The sequence below is a fragment of the Lepidochelys kempii genome, chromosome 3 (genome assembly GCF_965140285.1).
Source record: "Lepidochelys kempii isolate rLepKem1 chromosome 3, rLepKem1.hap1, whole genome shotgun sequence".
NCBI lineage: Eukaryota > Metazoa > Chordata > Testudines > Cheloniidae > Lepidochelys > Lepidochelys kempii.
In genome coordinates this window covers 91,685,125-91,710,475 of record NC_136382.1, presented here as the reverse complement: position 1 = coordinate 91,710,475, position 25,351 = coordinate 91,685,125, and the positions used below count along the sequence as shown (strand labels likewise).

Below are 25,351 nucleotides of genomic sequence, written 5' to 3'. Positions count from 1 at the left end.
TGACAAGTGACGGTCACCTGCATTAGGTGTGGAAAAGCTAAGGACCCAGTTGTTTCCCCTAGATTTCCACACATTCTCCCTCTCCTGAATTGCCATTGGGTGCTGAGGCCCCCACCTGGGTTCTTCCCTTCCCCAGGGAGGACTCTCCACTGGTCTGTGGATCTCTGCAGTGGGAGAGATAGGCTGGGGAGAGAGGTGGATTTGCATTGTACTTCTGCTGGCCCTGTCATGCTAAGGCTGGAAAGATAATACACAGCTAGAGGTTGTATTACTTTTCTTTGGTCTCTTCTCTGCTGCTGGGAACCTACCTCCCCCACAGTAGAGATCTTGGGGGTAGTTGCTAGAAGCAGAAGCCTTGAAAATTATGGCGCCACACTACCAGAGACCCAGGGCTGGCACAGAGCATCCACACTGAAGGTCCTAGCCTCCCCTTCTCACCCATTCCCCCCATCAATATATACTAGGATCTGCATGGATCCCAAGGGATCTGTGAAGTTTGTGAAAACAGCCCATGTGCTGTTTGACAGGGCAATGCCATGCACCCAACAGAACAATTTGGGAGAAATCTCCGAGAGAAAACCCTTTTTCCTCCTCAGCTCCCTACCACAGGTCTTCCTACAGACTATCACTTCAGAATTATGAGGTAAAATCAGTTGTCTTGAATGACCCTATTGGATAAAACCACAGTGCCTTTTTGTTTATGAGTCTGATCCAACTCCCATTGAAGTCAATGGAAGGTCTCCACTTGACAGCAGCGATCAGGCCCTACAAGAAAGGCTAGATGTGAGCAAAGAGCTAGGCCCAAGGAATTCCCTAGTTCTAATTGTGGCTCAGACATTGACTCCCTCTGCGCTTTTGGGGAAGCCTCAGCTTCTCTGTTTCAGTCGTCTAATTGGCAAAATTGGGATAATAGTTATTGTATTTCACTCACAGGTATTTTGTAAGTATGAGCACTTAAATGTTTATAAACATTTTAAAGATGAAAAGCTTAATTATTGTATAGCACTGGCACCCAGAAATGTGACAGGACCATAAAGGGATCACGCTTTAATGGCTCACAGAAGAGCCAAAATAGAACAGAAGAAAAATGAATGTCTCTATAAAAAGACTGAAAAACTCTTAACACACTGATTTACAGAATATTGGTAAGTTTCTGTCCTGAAGATGTATTTATTGTACAACTGTTGTCACAAGATTACGTTGATAATAATGCAGTTAAAGGAGGAGGAAATTGCCATTTGTGTCATTGCTCGGCAGAAAATGTGTCATTACAATGAATGGGAAATTGTGAAATAAACCTAAGCCCTTATCAGCTGCCAGAGCTTTCTCTTCCATTGGTTCATACGATCTTTTATGATGCTTTTTCTAGGAGAAAGAGGGTAAAGTACTTTGGTTTGCATCAAGCAAAGTTACTACCAGTAGCACCACAAGTACTCTTTATACCACTAGCATCTTGTCAGCAGAAGACAATGAAATTAGAAGAAGAAAAGAGGCAAGGAGGCTGTTTCCCATGTAAGATAAACACATTTCACTTCCAAGCCTGCACAAAAAAATATGATCTGCATAGGGGCTCTACTGCGGGTCTTGTGTACTGCCTGCAATTGGGTTCTACAAAACTGGATGCTGCTGAGTCTTTGATTTAATGAAAACATAGGGAGGCAATTCAATTCACTGCAGGGACCACTTTGTTCTTTCATTATGATTCTTTTTTAATGAGAAAGACGATTGCAAAGATAAACTCTATTCCTCTGAATTTTTACACTAATTATATACAAAGCACCATTCTGGCAGAGCGGGACTTATCTCCTTCAGGCAATATAGTTATCATCTTGTAACCACACTTCAAATCTCCTGTATGAACACTAAAGCTACGTGCAGGGAATGTGCATTGCCCTATGCTTGCTAGCAGCTTGAATTGATGAATATTTAAAGATTTCCATAAATTGCAGGCAAAGACTGATGCTGGATAAAATGGGAGGCAACAGTGGCCTGGCATTTAGATTACAGCAATAGAATCAGAGGTGCATTATTTTAGCGAAACCATTAACTATTCTCAATAGGGTGGGAAAAGATGGTCCTTGCTGTAAAAACAACAGCACTTGAAATGTTTATGTAGCCGAAGAAAAAGAGATGGAGCCATGCACTAACGCTATAAAGGACAGTTATCCCTTAATTGCAAAGGAGACATACTGTTTGGAGTTGTACTATATTTGTGATTAAGCCTCCACCTCTAAAAAACGAACAGTTTATTGTAGGATAGAGTAGGGCAGTCTTGCAAAGCTAGTGAACCACTTTATCCTCAAATGAAATCTCAGAGAGTCACAAAATCATCTCAGCACAATTTTCTATTCTGTTCATGTCCTTATACTATACCTGTCAGTGGGGTACCCAAGTGTTTTCCACACATGCCTTAAGAAACATGAGTAGCATCTGGCTTGTAGCATTTTCAAAAGTGTAGCCTCTTTGACCTGCAAAATCTACCTCCCTGAGACCATGCCATAAATATAAAGGGAAGGGTAAACACCTTTAAAACCCCTCCTGGCCAGAGGAAAAACCCTTTCATCTGTAAAGGGTTAAGAAGCTAGGATAACCTCGCTGGCACCTGACCAAAAGGACCAATGAGGAGACCAGATACTTTCAAAGCTGGAGTGGGGGGAGAAACAAAGGTTCTCTCTGAGAAAGCTTATGCTTATGCTCAAATAAATTGGTTAGTCTCTAAGGTGCCACAAGTACTCCTTTTCTTTTTGCAAATACAGACTAACACGGCTGTTACTCTGAAACCTGTCAAATAATATGATGCAACAGGATGGAAATGCTATGGTGTGCCACCATCTCTAGGATCAAAGGGAAAAAAACACTTTTTTTTTAAAAGATGGGATGCAGGACATGGATTTAGACAGCAAGTGTGTGTAAGCTAAGACTCAGGGGGACAACATCTTCAAATCAAAGTGATAAAAAGAAGGTAGGTAAAGCAGCTCAAAATCATCAACACCTATGCCTAATGTCTAGGGCCAGTATTCCTCTCTGTAAATGCATATTTATAATCTACTAAATCTGCTAGCAGAGCAAAAGGCACCTGATGAAAACTGACTAGAGCCCTGAGATGTTTGGTCCCTCATGTGGATGAAAAGGATGCAGAGGCCTATGTAGTCCTAGTTTGTGTATCTTGGTGGAATAAAGGCAGTCGACAAATGACAAGCCCTCAGGGTAAAAGAAAACTCCCAACTGAGAGGAGGCAAAAATAAAAGATACTCAAAAAACCAATCAGTCAAAATAAAACAGGAGAAAGGTCAGGGTTAATGTGTTTACCCGCTCCTCTCACATATGGTGTGGAATAAATCTTGTTCCATTGAAATCACATCATTTTCTGTTCTGTGGGCGAAGAAAATTAATAAAAGATATCTTTCCATTTATGGGAAGGGAAATTTTCTACGGTAATTAGAAAAGTATCTCAAAGGAATAGAATCTGCAAGTCCTTTACAAATTATACATACAGGAATCATTTCATCCACCACTGAACTGCAGCCACTGCTTGAGTGGAACAGAAATTTTTTTATACAACACACAGCAACATTATTCAACAACTTAAGGCGGGAAATGAAAAAAAGGTACCTTATTCAATTGAAAATACAGGGAAAATTTAAGCAGCCACAATGTAATTATCCAAATTGGATTGGATAGGAAACTGGATCTATTATTACTTTTGTTTAGATTGCAAAAGTGCTTACAGCATTCCAAACAGACAAAGACAGTTCTTGTACCCAAAAGAGTATAAACTAAATGACAACTCTTACTCCTGGCAAAAAGATCCATGGAACTTTAAACTATAAATTGTCAGGAATCAGAATTGCAGTTTTATTTCTCATCCACTAACTGAATTTTATCTGAATAAGATCAGGGATCTTCAACTTATAGCCAAAGAGACTCATAGAATCACAGAATATTAGAGTTGGAAGAGACCTCAGGAGGTCATCTAGTCCAATCCCCTGCTCAAAGCAGGACCAACACCAACTAAATCATCCCAGCCAAGGCTTTGTCAAGCCGGGCCTTAAATACCTCTAAGGGCGGAGATTCCACCACATCCCGAGGTAAACCATTCCAGTGCTTCACCACCCTCCTAGTGAAATCGTGTTTCCTAATATCCAACCTAGACCTCCCCCACTGCAACTTGAGACCATTGCTTCTTGTTCTGTCATCTGCCACCACTGAGAACAGCTTAGCTCCATCCTCTTTGGAACCTCCCTTCAGGTAGTTGAAGGCTGCTATCAAATCTCCTCACTCTTTTCGTCTGCAGACCAAATAACCCCAGTTCCCTCCGCCTCTCCTTGTAAGTCATGTGCCCCAGCCCCCTAATAATTTTCATTGCCTTCCACTGGACTCTCTCCAATTTGTCCACATCCTTTCTCTAGTGGGGGGATCAAAACTGGACGCAATACTCCAGGTGTGGCCTCACCAGTGCCTAACAGAGGGGAATAATCACTTCCCTCGATCTGCTGGCAATGCGCCTGCTAATACAGCTCAATATGCCAGAGGCCTTCTTGGCAACGAGAGCACACTGCTGACTCATATCCAGCTTCTCCTCCACTATAATCCCCAGGTCCTTTTCCACAGAACTGCTGCTTAGCCAGTCAGTCCCCAATCTGTAGCGGTGCATGGGATTCTTCCTTCCTAAGTGCAGGACTCTGCACTTGTCCTTGTTGAACCTCATCAGATTTCTTTTGGCCCAATCCTCCCATTTGTCTGGGTCACTCTGGACTCTATCCCTACCCTCCAGCATATCTATCTCTCCCCACATCTTAGTGTCATCTGTGAACTTGCTGAGGGTGCAATTCATCCCATCATCCAGATCATTGATAAAGATGTTGAACAAAACCGGCCGCAGACTGCCAACTGGCATACTGAATAAATGTATCCCATACAATTTGGCATTCATGGTTGAAAGACTAGTGAAGTTACTGGAAGTGCACTATCCACTGATAGCTACAAAGTAACACACAGTAGGGGCAACATGAAATATTGTTATGAGAATTCCAAATGCTAAAATGCCATTTTGGTGCTGATCCCAAGTGGTAATGCATGCATTGGCTGTTTATTTTTCAAAATACAGGGTTAGGCTGTGATTTTAAGCACCTAGTCTTGCGTTGGGGTAGTTGGAAGGGACTCTCTGCAGTGGGAGCTCCAGAAAGAATCCCGGGCCTCGAGGGCAGTGCTTGCTTCTGTGGGAGCTCTGCTAACCTTTAGGATGTCTGTTGGCCTGTGTGAGGTCTGGGTCATGGCCCCAAGCTCACCCTGCCCCCACAGGGAGGTCAATACTGCTGCTCTCACAAGTAGAGTTGTTTGGAGGACCAAAACTCCATTTTGTAATAACTGTTGAGGTTTTTGCAAAAAGAAAAGGAGTACTTGTGGCACCTTAGAGACTAACCAATTTATTTGAGCATAAGCTTTCGTGAGCTATAGCTCACTTCATCGGATGTGGAAAATACAGAAGATGTTTTTATACACACAAACCATGAAGAAATGGGTGTTTATCACTACAAAAGGTTTTCTCTCCCCCCACCCTACTCTCCTGCTGGTAATAGCTTATCTAAAGTGATCACTCTCCTTACAATGTGTATGATAATCAAGGTGGGCCATTTCCAGCACAAATCCAGGTTCCCCCCGCCCCCCAACAAACCCACTCTCCTGTTTTGTAATTTGTTTGCATTCTGCACTGGAATCAAATCAAAACCTTTTGAATATTTTGTGCAAAACCAACGTGCATTGAAACATTTGTTTCCAAACTGAAAACCAGACTTCTTCAACTTGGATCTCTCACTCTTTCCCATCAGAAGTGACTAGAAAGTCCTGGATATGCCTCCACAAAATGTTTTGGCTTTGACAAAAACAGCCTATTTAGACAAAACCACATTCTATTGATAATGTTCCTGCATGTCCCAGCCACATTATTATGTGTGACCCAAACACAGAGGTGCCAACTGTGGGGAAAGCTCCTTGGATGTCTAGTAGGGTAGCCTATGCAATCCAAGCTATAGGATCTGGCCCTTAAGAAATTAAAAGATAAATGCAGTTTTACTACTAGAATAAAATTGACCAATAGAAGACATAGTTGTTTTGACTGCTCACCAAAGGGCAGATGTACAGTACAGTGAAATAGAGCAACTCCTGTAAAGGTTGTCTTTTCATTCAAACACACTGTAGAAGAACCCATATGAGTAGCAGGTAAATTAGGAATACACATATTAAGACACTGAGGTTATAGGTCAAATCCAAGAAGGAAATCGATATAAAATAAACCTTCCAATAACATGTGGCATGACTTCAGCTGCTAACAGTCTCACAGGAGGCTAAAACTCATCTTCCATGGCACAGGTCAAATCTGGTTATATGCAAAATCTAAGACATTACAGTGCCTCTAGGAAGAATTATATTTCCATTGATGTTTGGCATGACCTCATCACTTAGCGCTGTTAAGAAGGAGGATTCATCCAGCTTTATGTACATTCAGACAACCCCTCTGAATCAGCAAGTTATTGCCCTGATTTTTCCTATGCATGCTAGGCAGGACATACTGAGCAAGTTGTCTTATTTAAATCATCACAGAGTAAGGCGCTACTCAGTATGAGTAAAGGCAGAATCTGGGCCCCTGAGATTGATTTTTTTCCCTTCTGTTCAAAATAGATACCTACTATTCTCTCATCCCTTAATTATTTTACAGTGTTAGTATATGTGTTATATTCACTTTTAACATACTTGGTGGCTTTTAGAAAGGATTCATTTTTGCCTACAAGCTGCTGATGCCTCCACCACAATGTTGACTGCTGACAATTAACACCTCTTGGGCCACTATGCACAGTTTCCCATTTATTGCTTTTTCAGGTGCTAAAGCTGATCTCCCCAGGTTTCTTTTTCATCGCTCCACTTCACTAACAGAAGGATGATTACGTCTCTCTCTTGTCCTCATTGTGTAGTCACCTCGAACACAAATGAGTATCCACAAGTGTCATGACAGGATCCCTCTAAGCAGATTCCTTTGCAGATTAGGGGGCAGAGCTGTGATAAGATGAGGTACAATCCTTTTCCTTGACACAGAGGACAAAAAATAGGTTTTGGCACAACAGTGAACAAAATAAAAATGGGCATGACAGCAAGTTATCCAGGAAGGAAGTGCTACATGCTGTAGATTTCATTAATATTTATCACAGTTTTGGAAAAATCAGTTAGATTATACATAATGATATTCAGTCATTTTATGATATTGCATTAACAACATTTATTGTTATAACATTGATTTAGCTACATGCACACAAAGAAATTGAAAGGAAAAATTTAGAACTTAATACTTCAATACTGGTGCTTCAGTAAGGGTATGCTAATGTTAGCTGTAGTGTGTGTGCATTCTAAATAACTAATAAGCTTAAAGTTGGTCTCTTGTGGAAAATGGAAACTGACTTGTATGATTTTGTGAAAAAAAGATTCCTAAGCTAACAAAAAATCCCCCAAACAAAATAATTGAGATAGTCAAGAATTTTCCCATCAGAATGTCATTCTGATGGAAAATACAGCCTCTTCAGAATTGAAATTTTGCATAGGAAACTCTTGATTTTACTGAAAATATTTGATTTTCCTGATAGAAAAATCAAAATGAAATATTTCATTTTGGGACACTGATCCAAATCAGAATATTTCATTTTGTCAAACTGATCCAAATTATTTTGTTTCAAAGCATTGCAACAAAAAAATAAACTGCCTTTCCATATCACGGTGTTGCCTTATAGGAGTTGTAGCCACGCGTCTATTCACATAGTCAAAATTAAACAGATGCTTAAAGTGCTTTGCTGGACTGGGGCCTGAGTATTCAGCATTTTGTAGGATTAGGCCCTATCAAGGTTCCTTCCCCAATCTGAACTCTAGGGTACAGATGTGGGGACCTGCATGAAAGACCCCCTAAGCTTATTTCTACCAGTTTAGGTTAAAAACTTCCCCAAGGTACAAATTTTGCCCTGTCCTTGAACCCTATGCTGCCACCACCAAGCATTTTAAACAAAGAACAGGGAAAGAGCCCACTTGGAGATGTCTTCCCCCAAAATATCCCCCCAAGCCCTACACCCCCTTTCCTGGGGAAGGCTTGATAAGAATCCTCAAGAATTTGTACAGGTGAACACAGACCCAAACCCTTGGATCTTAAGAACAATGAAAAATCAATCAGGTTCTTAAAAGAAGAATTTTAATTAAAGAAAAGGTAAAAGACTGTAAAATCAGGATGGTAAATACCTTACAGGGTAATCAGATTCCCTGTAAATACCTTACAGGTAATCTGGAGTACTGTGTCCAGTTTTGGGCCCCACACTATAAGAAGGATGTGGAAAAATTGGAAAGAGTCCAGCGGAGGGCAACAAAAATGATTAGGGGACTGGAACACATGACTTATGAGGAGAGGCTGAGGGAACTGGGATTGTTTTGTCTGCGGAAGAAAAGAATGAGGGAGGATTTGATAGCTGCTTTCAACTACCTGAAAGGGGGTTCCAAAGAGGATGGCTCTAGACTGTTCTCAGTGATAGCTGATGACAGAACAAGGAGTAATGGTCTCAAGTTGCAGTGGGGGAGGTTTAGGTTGGATATTAGGAAAATCTTTTTCACTAGGAGGGTGGTGAAACACTGGAATGCGTTACTTAGGGAGGTGGTGGAATCTCCTTCCTTAGATATTTTTAAGGTCAGGCTTGACAAGGCCCTGGCTGGGATGATTTAGCTGGGGATTGGTCCTGCTTTGAGCAGAGGGTTGGACTAGATGACCTCCTGAGGTCCCTTCCAACCCTGATATTCTATGACTCAAAACATAGAGAATCCCTCTAGGCAAAACCTTAAGTTATAAAAAGACACAAAAACAGGAATACACATTCCCTCCAGCACAGCTTATTTTACAAGCCATTAAACAAAAGAAAATCTAATGCATTTTTTAGCTAGATTACTTACTAACTTTACAGGAGTTGGAAGGCTTGCATTCCTGATCTGTTCCCAGCAAAAGCATTGCACAGACAGCCCAAACCCTTTGTTGTCCCCCGCTCCAGATTTGAAAGAATCTTGTCGCCTCATTGGCCATTTTGGGTCAGGTGCCAGCAGGGTTACCTTAGCTTCTTAACCTTTTACAGGTGAAAGGATTTTGCCTCTGGCCAGGATGGATTTTATAGCACTGTATACGGAAAGGCGGTTACCCTTTCCTTTATATTTATGACAGGCCCATAAGAAGTTTTAAGAATAGATAGGGAATTCCTTGGTTGGGAGGATCTCCAAGCCTCAGCAGCCATACGCAGTTGTGGAAAGAACAGTCTCAGACAGATTATACTTTAAGCAAATTTGAAATACTGCATTTGGTACCCAGATATTAAGGTGTTGGACATCCTATAAAAACCTAAGACTGACAGATAGCTAGATCCTTAAACATGTCCAGAAGGAGAGTGGAGGAGCTCATGCCTTTTCCTTCTACAGGAAATCAGTATTTTTCCTCTTTCTAGATCGATGCAGATATCTAGCATGCTAGAAAGCACAATTCTAACTGTTCATGCTAACTGCTGTTGTGAAAATGTAGGGCCATAGAGCATGAGGCCACATTTATGGTGTTGTTTTACTATGTAGTAGCAGGGACAGATTTTCAGCTGGAATAAGTTGGTGTAGCTCCATTGTCTTCAATATAGCTATGCTGATTTACACAAGGTGAGGATCTAGCCCTGAGTATTTTACACAAAGTTAAAATAAGCAATACAGTGGAGCTATTTATTGTGGCTAAAATAGCCGTGCCACTCTAAGAGGTAAGAGGGAACAGGAAGGCTGATCTGGAAAGATGGGGGTGGGTGGAGGGAAGGAAGTGAACACAGGTGCTAGCAAGACTGGAGATAGAAGTGGGCTATTCAATATGGCAGGGGGGAATTTTCCCCTTTACTGGAAAGATGGTGGACAGTCAGAGAAGGCCAGTCCACAGGGGATTCAGGACAAATCTAGATTTGGAAGAGTTCAGTAAAGAAAGGGGAGTCCCACGCAGGGAAGTTAAGGATGCCCCCAAAGAAGTTACTGGAAGCAAGTGTTGCAGTTCCTCAGTGAAATTCTGTTTAGTTTCTCAAGTGAATGCCTCTATATATGCCTATATATTCCTCCCAATCCATTCAGAAAGCAAAAAAAAAAAAAAAAAAAAAAAATAGGGATGACGTTATTTTTGACTTTTACAAATGTTTTCATGGTTTGTTTTCTGAAAGAGAAAGATGGGGTCATTTAAGAAATCTTAAATTTTGCATATGAAATAGAAGAAGCTAAGCTAGAAAGAAGTTTTCTGATATGCCCGGCACTTGGAGTTGAATCAGTCTGTACAAAATTAATACAATTACTATGTGGTTTTCATCTGTTAATGATGCCAAACAATTAGAGCTGCTAGAAAAACTGTTCTAGTCTAACACACAAATAAAGAATTGAAATAAATACACAAGCAAAAAACCCAATGTGGGGATTGTTAGGAGCAAAGCCATATTTAGGCCTGACAGAAGCCTGCTGTGGATTTTAAGAGTCTGTTCTGATAATGTTTAACAGCATAAGTATAAGTAGAACTATGTATGTGTAAGAAATTCCAGAGTATGTGAGAAGAAAAGAAACTAACTGAAAAAAGACTGGATTGAACTAACACTATATCTGTACTGGTCAGGAAGGAGAATTAACATGGGAATGAGAAACTAATTCATATGTCTAAAAAAAGATAACAAAAACTTATTTCAGCTTGTGTAACAAAGGGAGGTTGAAGCTGTACTGTCCAGTGCGGAAGGTGACTGTGATGAGTTTGTCCTAATGAGCTTCCCACTTGTAAGTAATTGATCACTACTTGCTGAGTGTTTTGCCTTAATAGATATTTATTAGACCCATCTGCTGAGTAAGTGAATCCCAATCCAACAGGGTTTTGTCACATGGCAGTATTAAATGGGCAATAAATGAAATGGCCATGTGCTGCTGTAGTGCTCTGTAGGAATTTTATGGAATGTGCTTGGATTACTGCTCTCCCTTCTTCTCTGTCCATTCCTTGTCCAGGATTTTTCTGGGCATCCTGCCAATTCCAGACATTCCTTCCTGGTAGCCTCTGCTCCAGGCTATTCAGTGGGTGCCCTCCAACTCTTGCCGTCATTTTTCTCTGGACCAACTTTAAATAGCAGCCTAATTTAAACACCTTCCATGACCACTGTCCCTCTGGGTCATGCTACCTCAACACCTATGCCCTCTCGTCTAGAATAATTGTTCATATGGCACCAAGTCCTACCCACTCCCAACTTACTTCATGAAGGCTCTTCCCACTGCCACCAAACACTGCTAAGTGAAGGAAATGAGGATGTATTCAAATCCCACTACATCAGGACTTGCAAGGTTTGGCTTAACTCCCCAGCTCTGCTACAGATTTCCAGTATTACCTTGGGCAAGTAACTTAATCTTTCTGTGCCTCAGTTGCTCATCAGGCAATATTAGCATCCCCATTTTACATTCTCCCAGCCTTTGTCTATCTTGTTTACTCAGCCTGTTAGCCCTGCAGGGCAGGGACAGTCTCCTACTGGATGATCGTTCCGGTCATGGTGCATTAAGTGTTGGTTTGTGTACCAACAGTCTAATCCACAAAGTTAATCCTTCTTTCTTTCATTTTATACTAGATAACTGTCCATCTGTGGATGGGCCAATTACCAAACTTTCATACCTCAGGCAAAACCATACATTTTTGGCACATTATTTTCAAATTGTGTTAGGATCTTCTGGGGAATTATGTTTTACGTATTGCTCTTCATAGAAAGTTTTAAACAGTTTCAAAACTCAGTGTGTGATAGACACGATAATAGTGTTCTAAATCTAAATGTGGAATGGCATCACAGGATATGTCCCAACATAGGGCAACATTTAAAATAAAAAAGATATTACCTCGCCCACCTTATCTCTGCAGTATTTGGTAACATTTTCAAAAACACTTAAGTGCCTTGAGAGACCAAATCTCATTGAAAGTCCTTACTCACTTAGGAGCTTAAGTCCCGAGTTACTTTTGAAAATGAGACTTTTAGGCTATAACAATTCTGTAAACTGTTTGGTAACAGTTGTGCAAGATCTACACTTGCACTTTCCAGAACAACAGTTTAACCACGGTTTTCCAGAGAGCCTTTGACAATGTTTCCCCAAACCAAACTGAACTGGGAAGGCAAAGAAAGGCTGAGCAGCAACTTCCTGGAGAGAATTCCTAAGGATTGACATTCTCAGAGATGAGCATTCACCCGTTCTGAACATTTTTAATAGATACCAAGTTTTAGAACACTCCAAAACTTTCCAACTTGCAATCTAGACCTAAATGAAGTGTAGGAAACAGGAAGAAAGGAGCAGGAAGAATGTTCACATGGAAATAATCAGGCAGAAAGGATACAGATTTTTCTTTCACACAACACTACTGTATTTGTTATTTATTAAATAGTCCTTTCTAATGAAAGTTTTTTCCCTTTCATCCAGAAAGTATATAATTTTTAATGTGTTGTGGAAAAAAGGATTAGTTGATATACATAGAATAAGAATGTCATTAGATGCTTTTGGAAATTTTACACTTTAGCCATTCAAGAGCCTATGTTCCATTTTTAGGAGCCCAAAGCTCATTTTAAAAAAGGATTTATGAAAATAGATTTGGGCTCCTAAATCATTTAGGTGTTGCAACGCTAAGCACGGCAGTGCCTAAATACCTTTTAAAAGATCTAGGCTTTAGTTGAATTGAATGAAAGGCAATGGAACTTAGGCTCCTGAGTAAGTTAGATGCTTTTAAAAAACAGGATTTGAGTACTTTGGAAAATGTTGTCCACAGTGACTAGATCAGAGGTCCCCAACCTGTGGGGTGCGCCCCCCTAGAAGTGTGTGAAGGAATGTTCAGTGGGGCATGGCTGGGGCCTGGGCCAGCCCCCATGGGGGGGCAGGGTGGGAGCACCACGCAGCTCCGCTCCTGGCCCTGGCCGCCGGGGCACCAGAGGCTGGCACCAACCCCCCGGGGGGAGGCTCCGCTCCCACCCCCACCTCTGGCCCTACCCTTGGCCCCATTACCCCTGTCTGTGTCCCTCCCTCCCAGAGCTGTGGCCCTGCTCCTGGGCCCGGCTCCAGGGAGCGGGACGGGGGGGTGGGATAAGTAAAAAGTTTGGGGATCCCTGGACTAGATTCTACAAAATCGCTTACAGAAGCTACCTCCCTTCCAAAGAATGGTACTTACCTTGTCTGACAGCTAGTGTAGTGGTGTAGACCAAAAACAGGAGGATGTAATTGAGGAAGCTCTGAAAAACAGGAGTGTTGGCATGGAAATCCTCTGACAAATACTTGCTGGTCAGGCCAATGCCACAGATAAGAAGGGACAAAACCTGGCCAAGAGCCACAGACAGCAAGAGCTCCCTAAAAGAAACAAGAAAAAACACAGACATAAAACACTCAGCCTCTCAGCCATCCAAGAAATTCTTATCCTCCTCCAAGGAGCGTAAATCCAAATGAAAGTGTTAAAACATGGGAAGAAACATGATGGCCTTGATCTGTAATGTACCTGGAGGAGTTGTCTAATAAATATTACCATCTCTTTCCTCAGCATTTACTGAAATACTTACCAAACACACTGGCTTTTGTTCATGTATTATAAAAACCTCTTGATTATGGAAGAATAACTGTGAAATTTCATGCACACAACACAAGGGAAAGATTTGGTGGATATGGGCCCATATAGTCTTAAAACTTCCTCGCCCCTTTCCCCAGGTTTGCTTGTGTGTGTCTCAAAGGAAAGGCCCAGGAGTATAATTTCACATTTGCAATACAATGGAAGTGTATAGCTGTCCCAGTATTTAGTATGTGTCTCTCTGTATACACAACCAAATAGAGAAAAAAACCCATTTTATCATGTTTCTAGATCTACATTTTTATAAAATAAAATGTATGAATGTACTGGCTTCCTTCGTTTGTTCTTTCATCTCATTTCCATTTTGCTTTCATTTCTTTCCTTCTATTGTGTATCTTTTCTTCAATCTTTTTCACCTTCTTGTTTCTCTCCTCCACTCTTTACTTTCCTGTGGATTTTTCCTCTTTGAAAAAATTCTTTTCATCACTTCTTTTTCTCCAAAAAACTTCCTTATCTGAACTGGCCTCTTGTTTCAGTTTATCCTTCCATTCCTCATCCCCACCATTTGACTTTTTCTTCCTCCATATTCCTTCTTTCTTCTGCCTCCCCCGCTCCTGTCCTATACTCCGCCCTCTTCCCTCCCCCCTGCCCTGCCATGTTCTCCCTCAGCATCCTCATCAATTTCTCCTTCCTGCCCGTCCAGTCCCGTTTCTTTGTTATCTCTTTGCACCACAGTTCACTTCAACCCAGATAAAGAACATTCAAGTGTTACTTGCTTGTGCTTCCAGCTTTGTTACATGATATTCTACACATGCAACATGGGCATCATTTTTTGAAAAATGTACCCGTGAGACGAGTTTACTGAGACCATACCCAGACACTATTTTGTCCCTACAGCTGTGCTGATGCCAAGTCTATTCCATGTCTGTGTCCTGCTAGGGGTGGGGGTGGGGTAGAAGCAGGGGGGACAGGCAAGGCAGCACGTCAGTGTGGAACACTGTTCATCTGTGATGAAAATCTTTTTGGTACACCACCATTTCCAAATATTAAAAATCTTTCAATGTTGTTTCCCTCTCCCTGCCATATCTCCCTCAGAGTGACTGAATATTTGGCAGCTGTGAAGAGGTGGGCTACAAAGACCCCTTTCTTAGTAACCTCAGGTGTCAGATTTGTTTCCCCCTTTCTCAAGCAATCCTCCTTCTACTGTGTCTTGGCGCCAGTCATGGTATGAAACAACCAAACAGGCCCAGGGAAGCACAAGCTGTTGTGTAGCACCTTCTCCCCCTTTCCCCTGCCCATCTCCCTCTCCCACACCAAAAAAAAACAAGCAATCTGACAGAGAGAGAACAACCTTCACTGTGCTAGATCCTGCACTCTTCAGGAAGTTTTTGGATTGGTGGAATCTAAGATCATGTGACATTGCACTCCATATGCTTTATGAAAATATGCTTATGAATGTGAGTATGATGTAACTGGAATATGCTTTATGCAAAAGGTGTCTTGTAAGGTATCATTACAAAGCTTACAATCTACTGAGTGTGTTCATCTTATTTGTTTGTATTTATTATTTCTATGTCTGGAGTTAGGAAAATAAGATATAAATTTGTATCACTGATGTAAACATATTAAGTGGAGGCCATGAAGGGTGTTTCAGAAACAATCAGTTATAAATGGCCTTAGTTACTTGAAAGCCTTCCTGTGTATGTGTGGGCCAGCCCATCGGGAATAGAGACTTGGATCTTACAGTGATATGTGACCATGTCACCTGATAATGAAATCCATCTTAAATCTGGTACTTTTCCATTTAGAAGGAGGGATGGGGACCCAAAGAGACAAAGGATTCCCACCTTGTGCCAAAGCTATAAAAGGGGGTGGAGCAGGACAAAGGAGGCTGTCAGTCATGAGAAAACCCCTTCTTTCCACCTAAGATGTGAGTATGATGCTGGAACTAACAAGGACTATACCAGGGGAAAGAATAGGACCCAGATTAGGAAGAATTCTAGTCTGTAAAAGAAGCTTATTGGAACATCTCTGAGAGTGAGCTATTACCTGTAATCAGTTTCTTAATGTATATGGGGAAAGCAGTGGATGTGATCTATCATGACTTTAGCAAAGCTTTTGATATGGTCTCCCACTGTATTCTTGCCAGCAAGTTAAAGAAGCATGAACTGGATGAATGGACTATAAGGTGCACAGAAAGTTGGCTAGATTGTCGGGCTCAACGGGTAGTGATCAACGGCTCGATGTCTAGATGGCAGACGGTATCAAGCGGAGTACCCCAGGGGTCGGTCCTGGGGCTGGTTTTGTTCAACATCATTATCAATGATCTGGATGATGGGATGAATTGCACTCTCAGCAAGTTCGCAGATGACACTAAGATGGGGGGAGAGGTAGATAAACGGGAGGGTAGGGATAGGGTCCAGAGTGACCAAGACAAATTGGAGGATTGGGCCAAAAGAAATCTGATGAGGTTCAACAAGGACAAGTGCAGAGTCCTGCACTTAGGAAGGAAGAATCCCATGCACCGCTACAGATTGGGGACTGACTGGCTAAGCAGCAGTTCTGCAGAAAAGGATGTGGGGATTACAGTGAACGAGAAGCTGGATATGAGTCAGCTAGCGTGTGCCCTCATTGCCAAGAAGGCCACCAGCATATTGGGCTATATTAATAGGAGCATGCCAGCAGATCGAGAGAAGTGATTATTCCCTTCTATTTGGTACTGGTAAGGCCACACCTGGAGTATTGTGTCCAGTTTTGGTCCCACCACTACAGAAGGGATGTCGACAAATTGGAGAAAGTCCAGCAGAGGGCAGTGAAAATGATTAGAGGGCTGGGGCACAAGACTTACAAGGAGAGGCGGAGGGAACTGTGGTTATTTATTCTGCAGAAGAGAAGAGTGAGGGGGGATTTGATAGCAGCCTTCAACTACCTGAAGGGGGGTTCCAAAAAGGATGGGGCTAAGCTGTTCTCAGTGGTGGTAGCTGACAGAACAAGAAGCAATGGTCTCAAGCTGCAGTGAGAGAGGTCTAGGTTGGATATTAGGAAACACTATTTCACTAGGAGGGTGGTGAAGCACTGGAATGGTTTACCTAGAGAGGTGGTAGAATCTCCATCCTTACAGGTTTTTAAGGCCTGGCTTGACAAAGCCCTGGTTGGGATGATTTAGTTTAGGGGTGGCCAACCTGAGCCTGAGAAGGAGCCAGAATTTACCAATCTACATTGCCAAAGAGCCACAGTAATACGTCAGCAGCCCCCCATCTGCTATGCCCCCCCACTCCCAGCACCTCCCGCCCACCGGCAGCCACCGATCTGCGACTCCGCCTCCTTCCCCGCACCTCCTGATCAGCTGTTTTGTGGCGTGCAGGAGGCTCTGGGGGGGAAGGGGAGAGGAATGAGGGCATGGCAGGCTGAGGGGATGGGGCAGAGAGGGGTGGAGTGGAGAGGGGCAGCAGGGCCTGTGGTAGAGCCAGAGGTTGAGCAGTGAGCAGCCCCTGGCACATTGGAAAGTTGGCACCTGTAGCTCCAGCCCCGGAGTCGGTGCCTATACAAGGAGCCGCATATTAACTTCTGAAGAGCCGCATATGGCTCCAGAGCCACAGGTTGGCCACCCCTAATTTAGCTGATGTTGGTCAGGGGATTGGTCTAGATGACCTCCTGAGGTCTCTTCCAACCTTAAAATTCTATGATTCTAGGCTTAGACTTGCGTGTTTTGTTTTATTTTGCTTTGTGACTTACTTTGTTCTGTTATTATTTGAAACCATTTAAATCCTACTTTTATACTTAATAAAATCACTTCTGTTTATTAATAAACCCAGAATAAGTGATTAATGCCTGGGGGGAGCAAACAGCTGTGCATACCTCTCTATCACTGTTATAGAGGGTGGGCAATTTATGAGTTTACCCTGTATAAGCCTTATACATAGTAAAACGGATGTATTTGGGGTTTGGATCCCATTGGGAACTGGGTGTCTGGATGCTGGAGAGGTAACCTGCTGAGCTGTTTTTGGTTAAAGTCTGTAGCTTTGGGGGCGTGGCCCAGACCCTGAGTCTGTGTTGCAGCAGGCTAACATGTCTCGCTCAACAAGGCAGGGTTCTGGAGTCCCAAGCTGGCAGGGAAAACGGGCTCAGAGGTAATTTCAGCACATCAGGTGGCAGTCCCAAGGGGGTCTCTGTGACTGGACCCATCACACATATAACCACTCCTTCCACCCTTACACCTTTCACTCAGATACAAAACACGCCTCTGTGAAATAAAGACATCAACTGGGATGGTGTCACAGGATGGCTGGGCCTTGTAATTAAAAACAGATCCAGCTCTCCTGTTATAGAGCAGGTGCTCACAGTCGAGCCAGTTAAGGGGACAGGGCTGCACCTGGGCTATAGCAGTCAGAGGGAGCGCACTGAACACAGATCTACAAGGAACTGTGCAGTAAAGATGCAGGAAGAGAGGGTCTCTGAATAAGGGACTGGGGCTGGTTAAGAAGACCCAGATGGAAGGTGTGTTTATCCTTTGGAGAAGGCAGGCCGGGCTTTGGACATTCTCCAGCTGCTTAGACAACAGAAAGAGACAGTGCTTTGGGGGCTTTGCCCAGTTTAAGACTGGGTTGAAGATTTTTTTTAAATTATTATTAATACAAAACTCCACACCCAAGAAGGGCTGTGAGTGGATGAGCAAAACTGCAGGCAGTTCTATTTAAGGAGCCCTGAAGAAGGGAAAACTAAGGCAGACACTGTAGCGGCACTCCTGGCCACGAGAGGGTGCTTGGGCAGTGGCCACCATGTTAAAGATGCCAACAGAAGAGACTAGTATTAGTGCTAAAGAAACCACATATCCATAATCCTTGCCACTGCTGCCCATTGATGAGATACTGTAAATGTGAAGATTCACTGAAATTTAGGCAGATCCATCTCCTAGACACTTGTCGTCCTTTTTTATCCATTTAGATGCTGCTTCAATTACTGTCTTTTCTCTAAAATGGAGGTTCATGCAGCAGCATCCTCTTGTTACTCTATGCTAGGGACCTTTATAGGTGGTGCTTGAATTGCGGAGTTAAATGCATGACATATTTCATATATGGCCATCGGCAAGCATTACATAGATACATAACACATCTACAATAGAACTACTGTGGAGGCAAGTGCCTCAGTTTTTATTCTCTTACTCAGAAAAGTGGACACACTCATTTTATCACTCATGGAAGGAGGTTAGCAATAGTGTTTTTTGCTCCACATGGTGGTCCACTGCTGGACACCACTAATCTTGACAGATCCTTCTTTTATTGAGAGGCATGATGATGTGGCCCTCATGAGTAGTGTGTGCATAAAGTCAGACCTTGGTTCTCTTCCCCTCCAATATATGTCACCTTGGATTGATAGGCTATCCCAAATCTCACATAGAAAGTAACTAGTTAATTTGGCAGGGCTTTATGTCAGAATCATTGCTATCCACAGGATAAGCTTCAGGTCTGCCAACAGTCATTTCTGTCTAAGTAGAAGTGAAATATTTTCCAACAACTGGTTCATTAACATTTCATCCTGCATGATACCAAATTCACAAGTGAGAATTCTTCTCTTAAGACACCTATACAACTGCCTACAGTCCTATTTATAGGATGTCCTCTACTTCTAAATGTAACATTTGGTAACAATATTAATGGCTACTTAGTAGTTCTGCTGATTTTTTCAGTGCAATTGCATATTCTGTGTTGGTCTTTGTAGCTACAGATGGGTCAGTGTTCAGTTAATTCTTTGTCCTCAGCCCTTCGGTGATGCAGTAGAATAGCTTTTCATCTCTAAGTATTCAACTCTTGCATTTGCTATTAATGGGGTTGCCTACCCTACAGGATTCCTGGAGTCTTCAGGAATTACAGATTAATCTTTAATTAAAGATTGTCATGTGATGAAATCTCCAGGAATACATCCAGCCAAAATTGGCAACTCTAGCTATTAAACATCCTTAAATCAACTCTTACTATTGCCTCCACAGTATAGCTGGAATTCCCAATGGAGACAGAAAAGCAGTTAAAAGTGCAATAGAATTAGAGAGGGGCAAGAATCAAGACTCCTCCTCTGAAAGTACACAAACTTTCAGAACAGTTTGGATGTGGATCAGAATATTATCTCTAAACAGAATTCACCTTTTGAATATAACCAATGTAAACAAAACCCATGTCCCTAGAGTCACTGAATCCCTTAAAGCACTTTAACAAAAAAGTATCTTATAATTAGTGCTACAGAACAACAGAAAGTTCTTCTCTAACCTAGGAAGTGAATACTAAAATCATATAGCCACACCCTGTTGCAATATATCATGCACTCAGAAACAACATGGTCAAGCCCTACTGTTTTTGCTTCCCTCCCCCTGGCATATTCCATCTCCAAAGTAAGAGTTCTACTGAGTAGGGTGGCTCAAGGGAGAAAGGCTGAAGTCTCTTAGCCTCCTAATTGCCATTGACCCTCTTTATCCTCCAGCTTCCTTTTTTACTTCCCACCTTTCTTGTGTTTGAGTCTTGCTTCTGAGCTTGATCACACAGCTTTCTGACTATACAGTACTGCATGGGTGTGAAGGTGTGGGAAAGTGTCCTATAAGGTCTTTTCCATCTTTCATTTCTATTATTTTCTATTTAGAGCATCAGCTTTTCTGTGCAGGGACTCTCTTCTACAGCAATGAACACAGTGTTAACATTTAACAAAGGATTATGAATGATTAAATGGTCATGCATTTATTGGAAATAGAAAAAATTCATGTAGTCCTTAAATTGCATCAGCATTCAAAATACTGGACTGTACAAACACGACTGAAGGGTTATGGATAGCTAATCTGTCCATGACTTCTATATCCACTTTGTCTTCTTAATTGATAGTGCTGCAAACTCAAGATGGGATTAGAAAATTATATTGTGTGCTTCCTCCATTCAGAACTTGGTTTATGATTTTGTGGATGGCATGTGAGGCAGAACAGAACTCAGTCTGCTCTTTGATAGCTGCTCTGTCTCTGCAGCATAAACATTAATCAATACTTATATTCAATAATATGCAGAAATGGCTCAAACGAACACGGAATGCAGATCTCCTGAGTAGGGAGGTCCATTCTATACAGGGCTGGCTCTAGGCACCAACAAAACAAGCAGGTGCTTGGGGCAGCACATTTCTAGGGGCGGCATTCCAGCACCGGCCATGCCACCCCTTGAAATGTGCCCCCGCCGCCCCAGCTCGCCTCCGCCTGCTCCCCTGAGCGCACCACCACCGCTCGGCTTCTCCCCCCTCCCTCCCAGGCTTGCAGCGCGCCAAACAGCTTTGGACAGACTCAGTAACATCTCTTTCAGTTTTAGGGTAATACTTAAACTGTGGAAAACTGGGAAATATTTTTATAAATATCATATGCCCCTCAGTGTGTGTGTGATATTACCCTGCCTTAAAGCATAATTAGATCAATAATTAGATTTGTCAGAAGCTGGGAATGGGTGACAGGAGATGGATCACTTGATGATTACCTGTTCTGTTCACTGGCTCTGAAGGACCTGGCATTGGCCACAGTCGGAAGACAGGATACTGAGCTAGATGGACCCAATATGGCCATTTTTATGTTCTAAAAAGGTTAAAGAAACCAGGCAGAAAAGGTAAAAGCACAGTGACCTAGATAAGGAGTGTCCCCTCAAACACAATAGCCAGCTTTACAGCCATGAGGAGTCCTGGCAACAGGGCTGTTTGCCAAGGCTGAGAATCTGAAGAGATCAAAAGACACTGGTCACTGAAAAGACCTACCCTACAGAAAAGGATGAAGTTGTCTTTGGCTACAGAGTGACACAGAAACACTGACTGTGAATTAGAGGTTTGCAGTGGGGAAGCTGTAACTTGGTCACCAAGAGAAAGGAGTATACAAAGGCTAAGTCATCTCTACCCAGGGGCCTGAAGGAATCACCAAGTGTAAGAAAGCATTATTTATTTATTTTAAATCCATTTCTTGAGGGCTGTGTACTTTTTCGCATATAAATCATACTTTGTTTTGAAGAAGCTGCTTCTGTTCTCCTTCATACTGTTACTGTCCTGAAGGGAACGCATGCAGGTGCCAAGTCCATTGGACCTGCTGTGAAACATGGTTGGCAACTAGGGTGGTGTGACCAAATGTCCAGTTGGATCACAGGGTCCCACCCCAAAGAGAAGTAGAGGCATGGGCCTGCCACTTGAAAGAGGACTGAAAAGTGTCTCTGAAGGGGCAGCCTACCCAGAGACTGTGGCACAACCATTGAAAAGAAATTAGTTCTTTGGATGTGGAAAACCTATCGCTTTCTTCAGAAAAAGCACCACCAAACAAATCCAAGGATTACTTAAATCCGTTCTCTGAGTACTGTGAGTCCTTTTTTAAAGTCTGTGTTTCCTGTGTTTTAACTGCAATATTTTTCTAAGTCCATTTTGATGCTTCCAGCCATACGTACAGAGTATGTCACAAAGAGAATGACTTCTTCTGTTAGCCATCAGTAGTACACGTCCATTAAGCAAGTGCGACTCATTCTAAGATGAAGAAAAGTAGTAGGTTTTGATTGGGGGGCCTCAGTATACAGCGTCAAAGAGAGACTCACTACAAAAATGTTAAAGATGGAAAAGGGGCTTTCGGTGTGTTTCCCCAGTTTCGGAGCCTACTCTTACTATTTGTGTTTTCTGTTTCTCTACCCCTTATCCCATTTACAAGTCATAATAGAGCAAGCCACCATAAGCTCTTTCCCTTTTCCCACTCAGGCAAAGGGGGGCACCTCATTCTCCACTGGTCCACATTAAGACTTTAGAATTCAAAACAATTTGAACATTTTCTACTCTCCTGTTGAATAGCTCACACTGATGATTCTCCTCCAATGATGTTTGGAAGAGGAAAGTTAGGACCTACTTCTTTGATATCTTGTTGCCAGTTGAATTCAGTGCTGTATTATAATCATAACTCCCTCTAGATGCAGCATAAATCCATTTCAATCTAACCAATACTGGCAATTTATTGGTACCAGTTTTACTCAAGGTGTGTCAGCAGTAGCTTGAGTAGTGTGACAGAAAGCCAGAATCACACCCAAGCCATTTAGTGGAGGCAGCTAGCCATAAATACATTGAGTCTGATTTATGGTGTTTTGAAAGAGATACAAGCAAATAATTCTTTATAAACTCTATCCTCATCCCAGGATAATCTCAATATCCTGCCATTCTGAAATTTTAGTACAATTGCAGCTCAGCATCATCTCATCCTCTAAACTCTAAGCACTGCACTACCGTTTGGAAAGCTAAAAAAGCCACACATTGTGTTAGAACTCCCAGAAGAAGATGAAAGCTGTGAGATAATATCAGAATGGCTTATAAAGTAGAATAATTCACAAGGGGCCTGGTTCTGATCTCTCTTACACCAGTGTAAAGGAGTTAATGCTACTAAAGTCAATGGAGTTATGGCAGTGTAAAACCAGTGTGAGAGGAGAAGGCAGTCCAAGCCTGGAACAGGAAGCCATTTTATTCTGCTTAAAACTTCTGTGCTTGCAGTTGGTATGTGCTGGTTTTTTTCTTTGCTACTTTGACATACTGGTGTTTCTATAATTGTTTCCCCCTCTCCCCCCAGTTATCAGTCATGTGGACACTGGAAACCCTAAAGGCAGAAATTCCAGTAACAAACCACTCTAAGGTTAGCTTCTCAGCACCTGGCACGTACACCCTACATGACATATAGCTGTTAGATTTCCTCAGGTTCTTATGCAATTCAAAGTTTCATATCATTACAGTTTCCCAGTTTATTCTGCTTTGTGTGGCTTGTTTGGCAGAAGAATTTTGCAGCAGTACATTCACGGTGCCAGCCATTGTGTCCTGTAGCTGCGGTACTCCGCAGGCAAGACAATAGATGGACAACCCACATCAGTAACTGGATCCCCAGAGACCACAAGCGACTGCTGGGCAGAACGAAAATGCGCTGGACTGATCTCATGACAAAACTTTGGCCAGAAATGGAAAGAACGTGCTTTCAAAACAAACAAAACAGAATGGTATGGCGTTGGCTTGCATTGGTGAAGGGACGGACAAGGACAAGCCAGACAAAGGTGATACCGTTACAGCATTCAGTTTGAACACCAACTCTTCTCCATAATAGTAAAATGCCTTTTCTGACCCAACATCAAAGTGGGATTACATTCTGAACTGCTTATATGGGCAGCATACAATGCTAGTGATATCAGACCTTTTTTTGCTGAACCAATGACCTACAAAGGTGGCTGAAGGGCAATGTTCTCTCTAATTTTTGACAGGTCGTGTGCGCAAAAAATTTCTTCTGTGCAATTTGTTGTGCTTCGGTGCAAATTTTTGTGTGCGCGGTGTTTCGCTGTGTGTGCGGGGTTGGGGATCTGTGTGCTCGCGCACATGCGCATAGCTTAGAGCGAACAGTGTGAAGGGTTTGAACACTCAACCCTGATTATTTGGTTTGGGAAATGCTTACTTCCATTGGGTTATTGACAATTCTATTTTGAGCACCATCCAGGTCAATTTCCTTGTTAACAGATTCCCCTCTTCTCGTTTTTACTTGGCCCCATTTCATTGCTAGGTCCTCATTGCATCACTTACAACATACCTTAAAGGGTGAAATCTCCTGGTACTTTTAATCTCCAGAGATTGGAAAAGTACCAGTCCCTCAACGTAACTCAATCTGTGTCAGACAGGGTCTGAGCCTGGCAGATTGTCTCCTGACCTGAGTCTTTACCAGGTGAGCAGCAGTCTATATAATAGTTTCATAGTATGGTGTAAGAACAGGCATGGAGGTAGAAATATACTTCAGAGACTGAGTTATTTATCAAAATATTATACGGATGTATTTTGAAAGGAAAGAAGGATCTCATTTGGAGACTGGTTACCGTTAACCCAGATTAAAATTGATGAGGGCTTGTATTTCATTTGAGTGCATGGTTTTATCAAACTACCTTTGAGGGCATTTTAATGTATTAATATAAACAGCAAAAGAAAAGAGATCACTATCTCAAAAATTTTAGTCTGAGTTCATTAGGAATTTCATGTTCCTCTGTGACTATCAGACCAGCTCTATTTGAAATTTTTGAATATGGATGTGGCACCCTAACTTTAGGTACCCATCGTTAATTTTGACTTTTCTGTCACTTTCTATCTCAGGAAGAAAGGGAAAGAAGTATGAACATAAGAATGGCCCTACTGGGTCAGACTAAAGGTCCATCTAGCCCAGTATGCGGTCTTCCAACAGTGGCCAGTGCCAGGTGCCCCAGAGGGAATGAACAGAACAGGTAATCATCAAGTGATCCATCCCCTGTTGCTCATTCCCAGATTCTGGCAAACAGAGGCTAGGGATACTATTCCTGCCCATCCTGGCTAATAGCCATTGATAAAACTATCCTCCATGATTTTATCTAGTTCTTTTTTGAACCCTGTTATGGCCTTCACAACATCCTCTGGCAAGGAGCTCCACGGGTTGACTGTGTGTTGTGTGAAGAAATACTTCCTTTTATTTGTTTTAAACCTGCTGCCTATTAATTTCATTTGCTGACCCCTAGTTCTTGTGTTATGCGAAGTAGTAAACAACACTTCCTTATCTACTTTCTCTACATCAGTCACAATTTTATAGACCTCAATCATATCTCCCCTTAGCCGTCTCTTTTCCAAGCTGAAAAGTCCCAGTCTTATTAATCTCTCCTCATATGGAAGCCGTTCCATACCCCTAACCATTTTTGTTGCCCTTTTCTG

At 42.3% G+C, this 25,351-nt stretch overlaps 1 protein-coding gene across 1 annotated transcript in view; it reads right to left on the bottom strand.

The window, feature by feature from the left end:
* Positions 1-25,351, bottom strand: part of SLC35F1 (solute carrier family 35 member F1) — a 397,468-nt gene that overhangs the window by 152,182 nt on the left and 219,935 nt on the right. Inside the window, exon 2 of the mRNA XM_073337159.2 lies at positions 13,244-13,419. Coding sequence (XP_073193260.1) covers positions 13,244-13,419 — 176 coding nt within the window. The remainder of the gene's footprint in view (positions 1-13,243; positions 13,420-25,351) is intronic.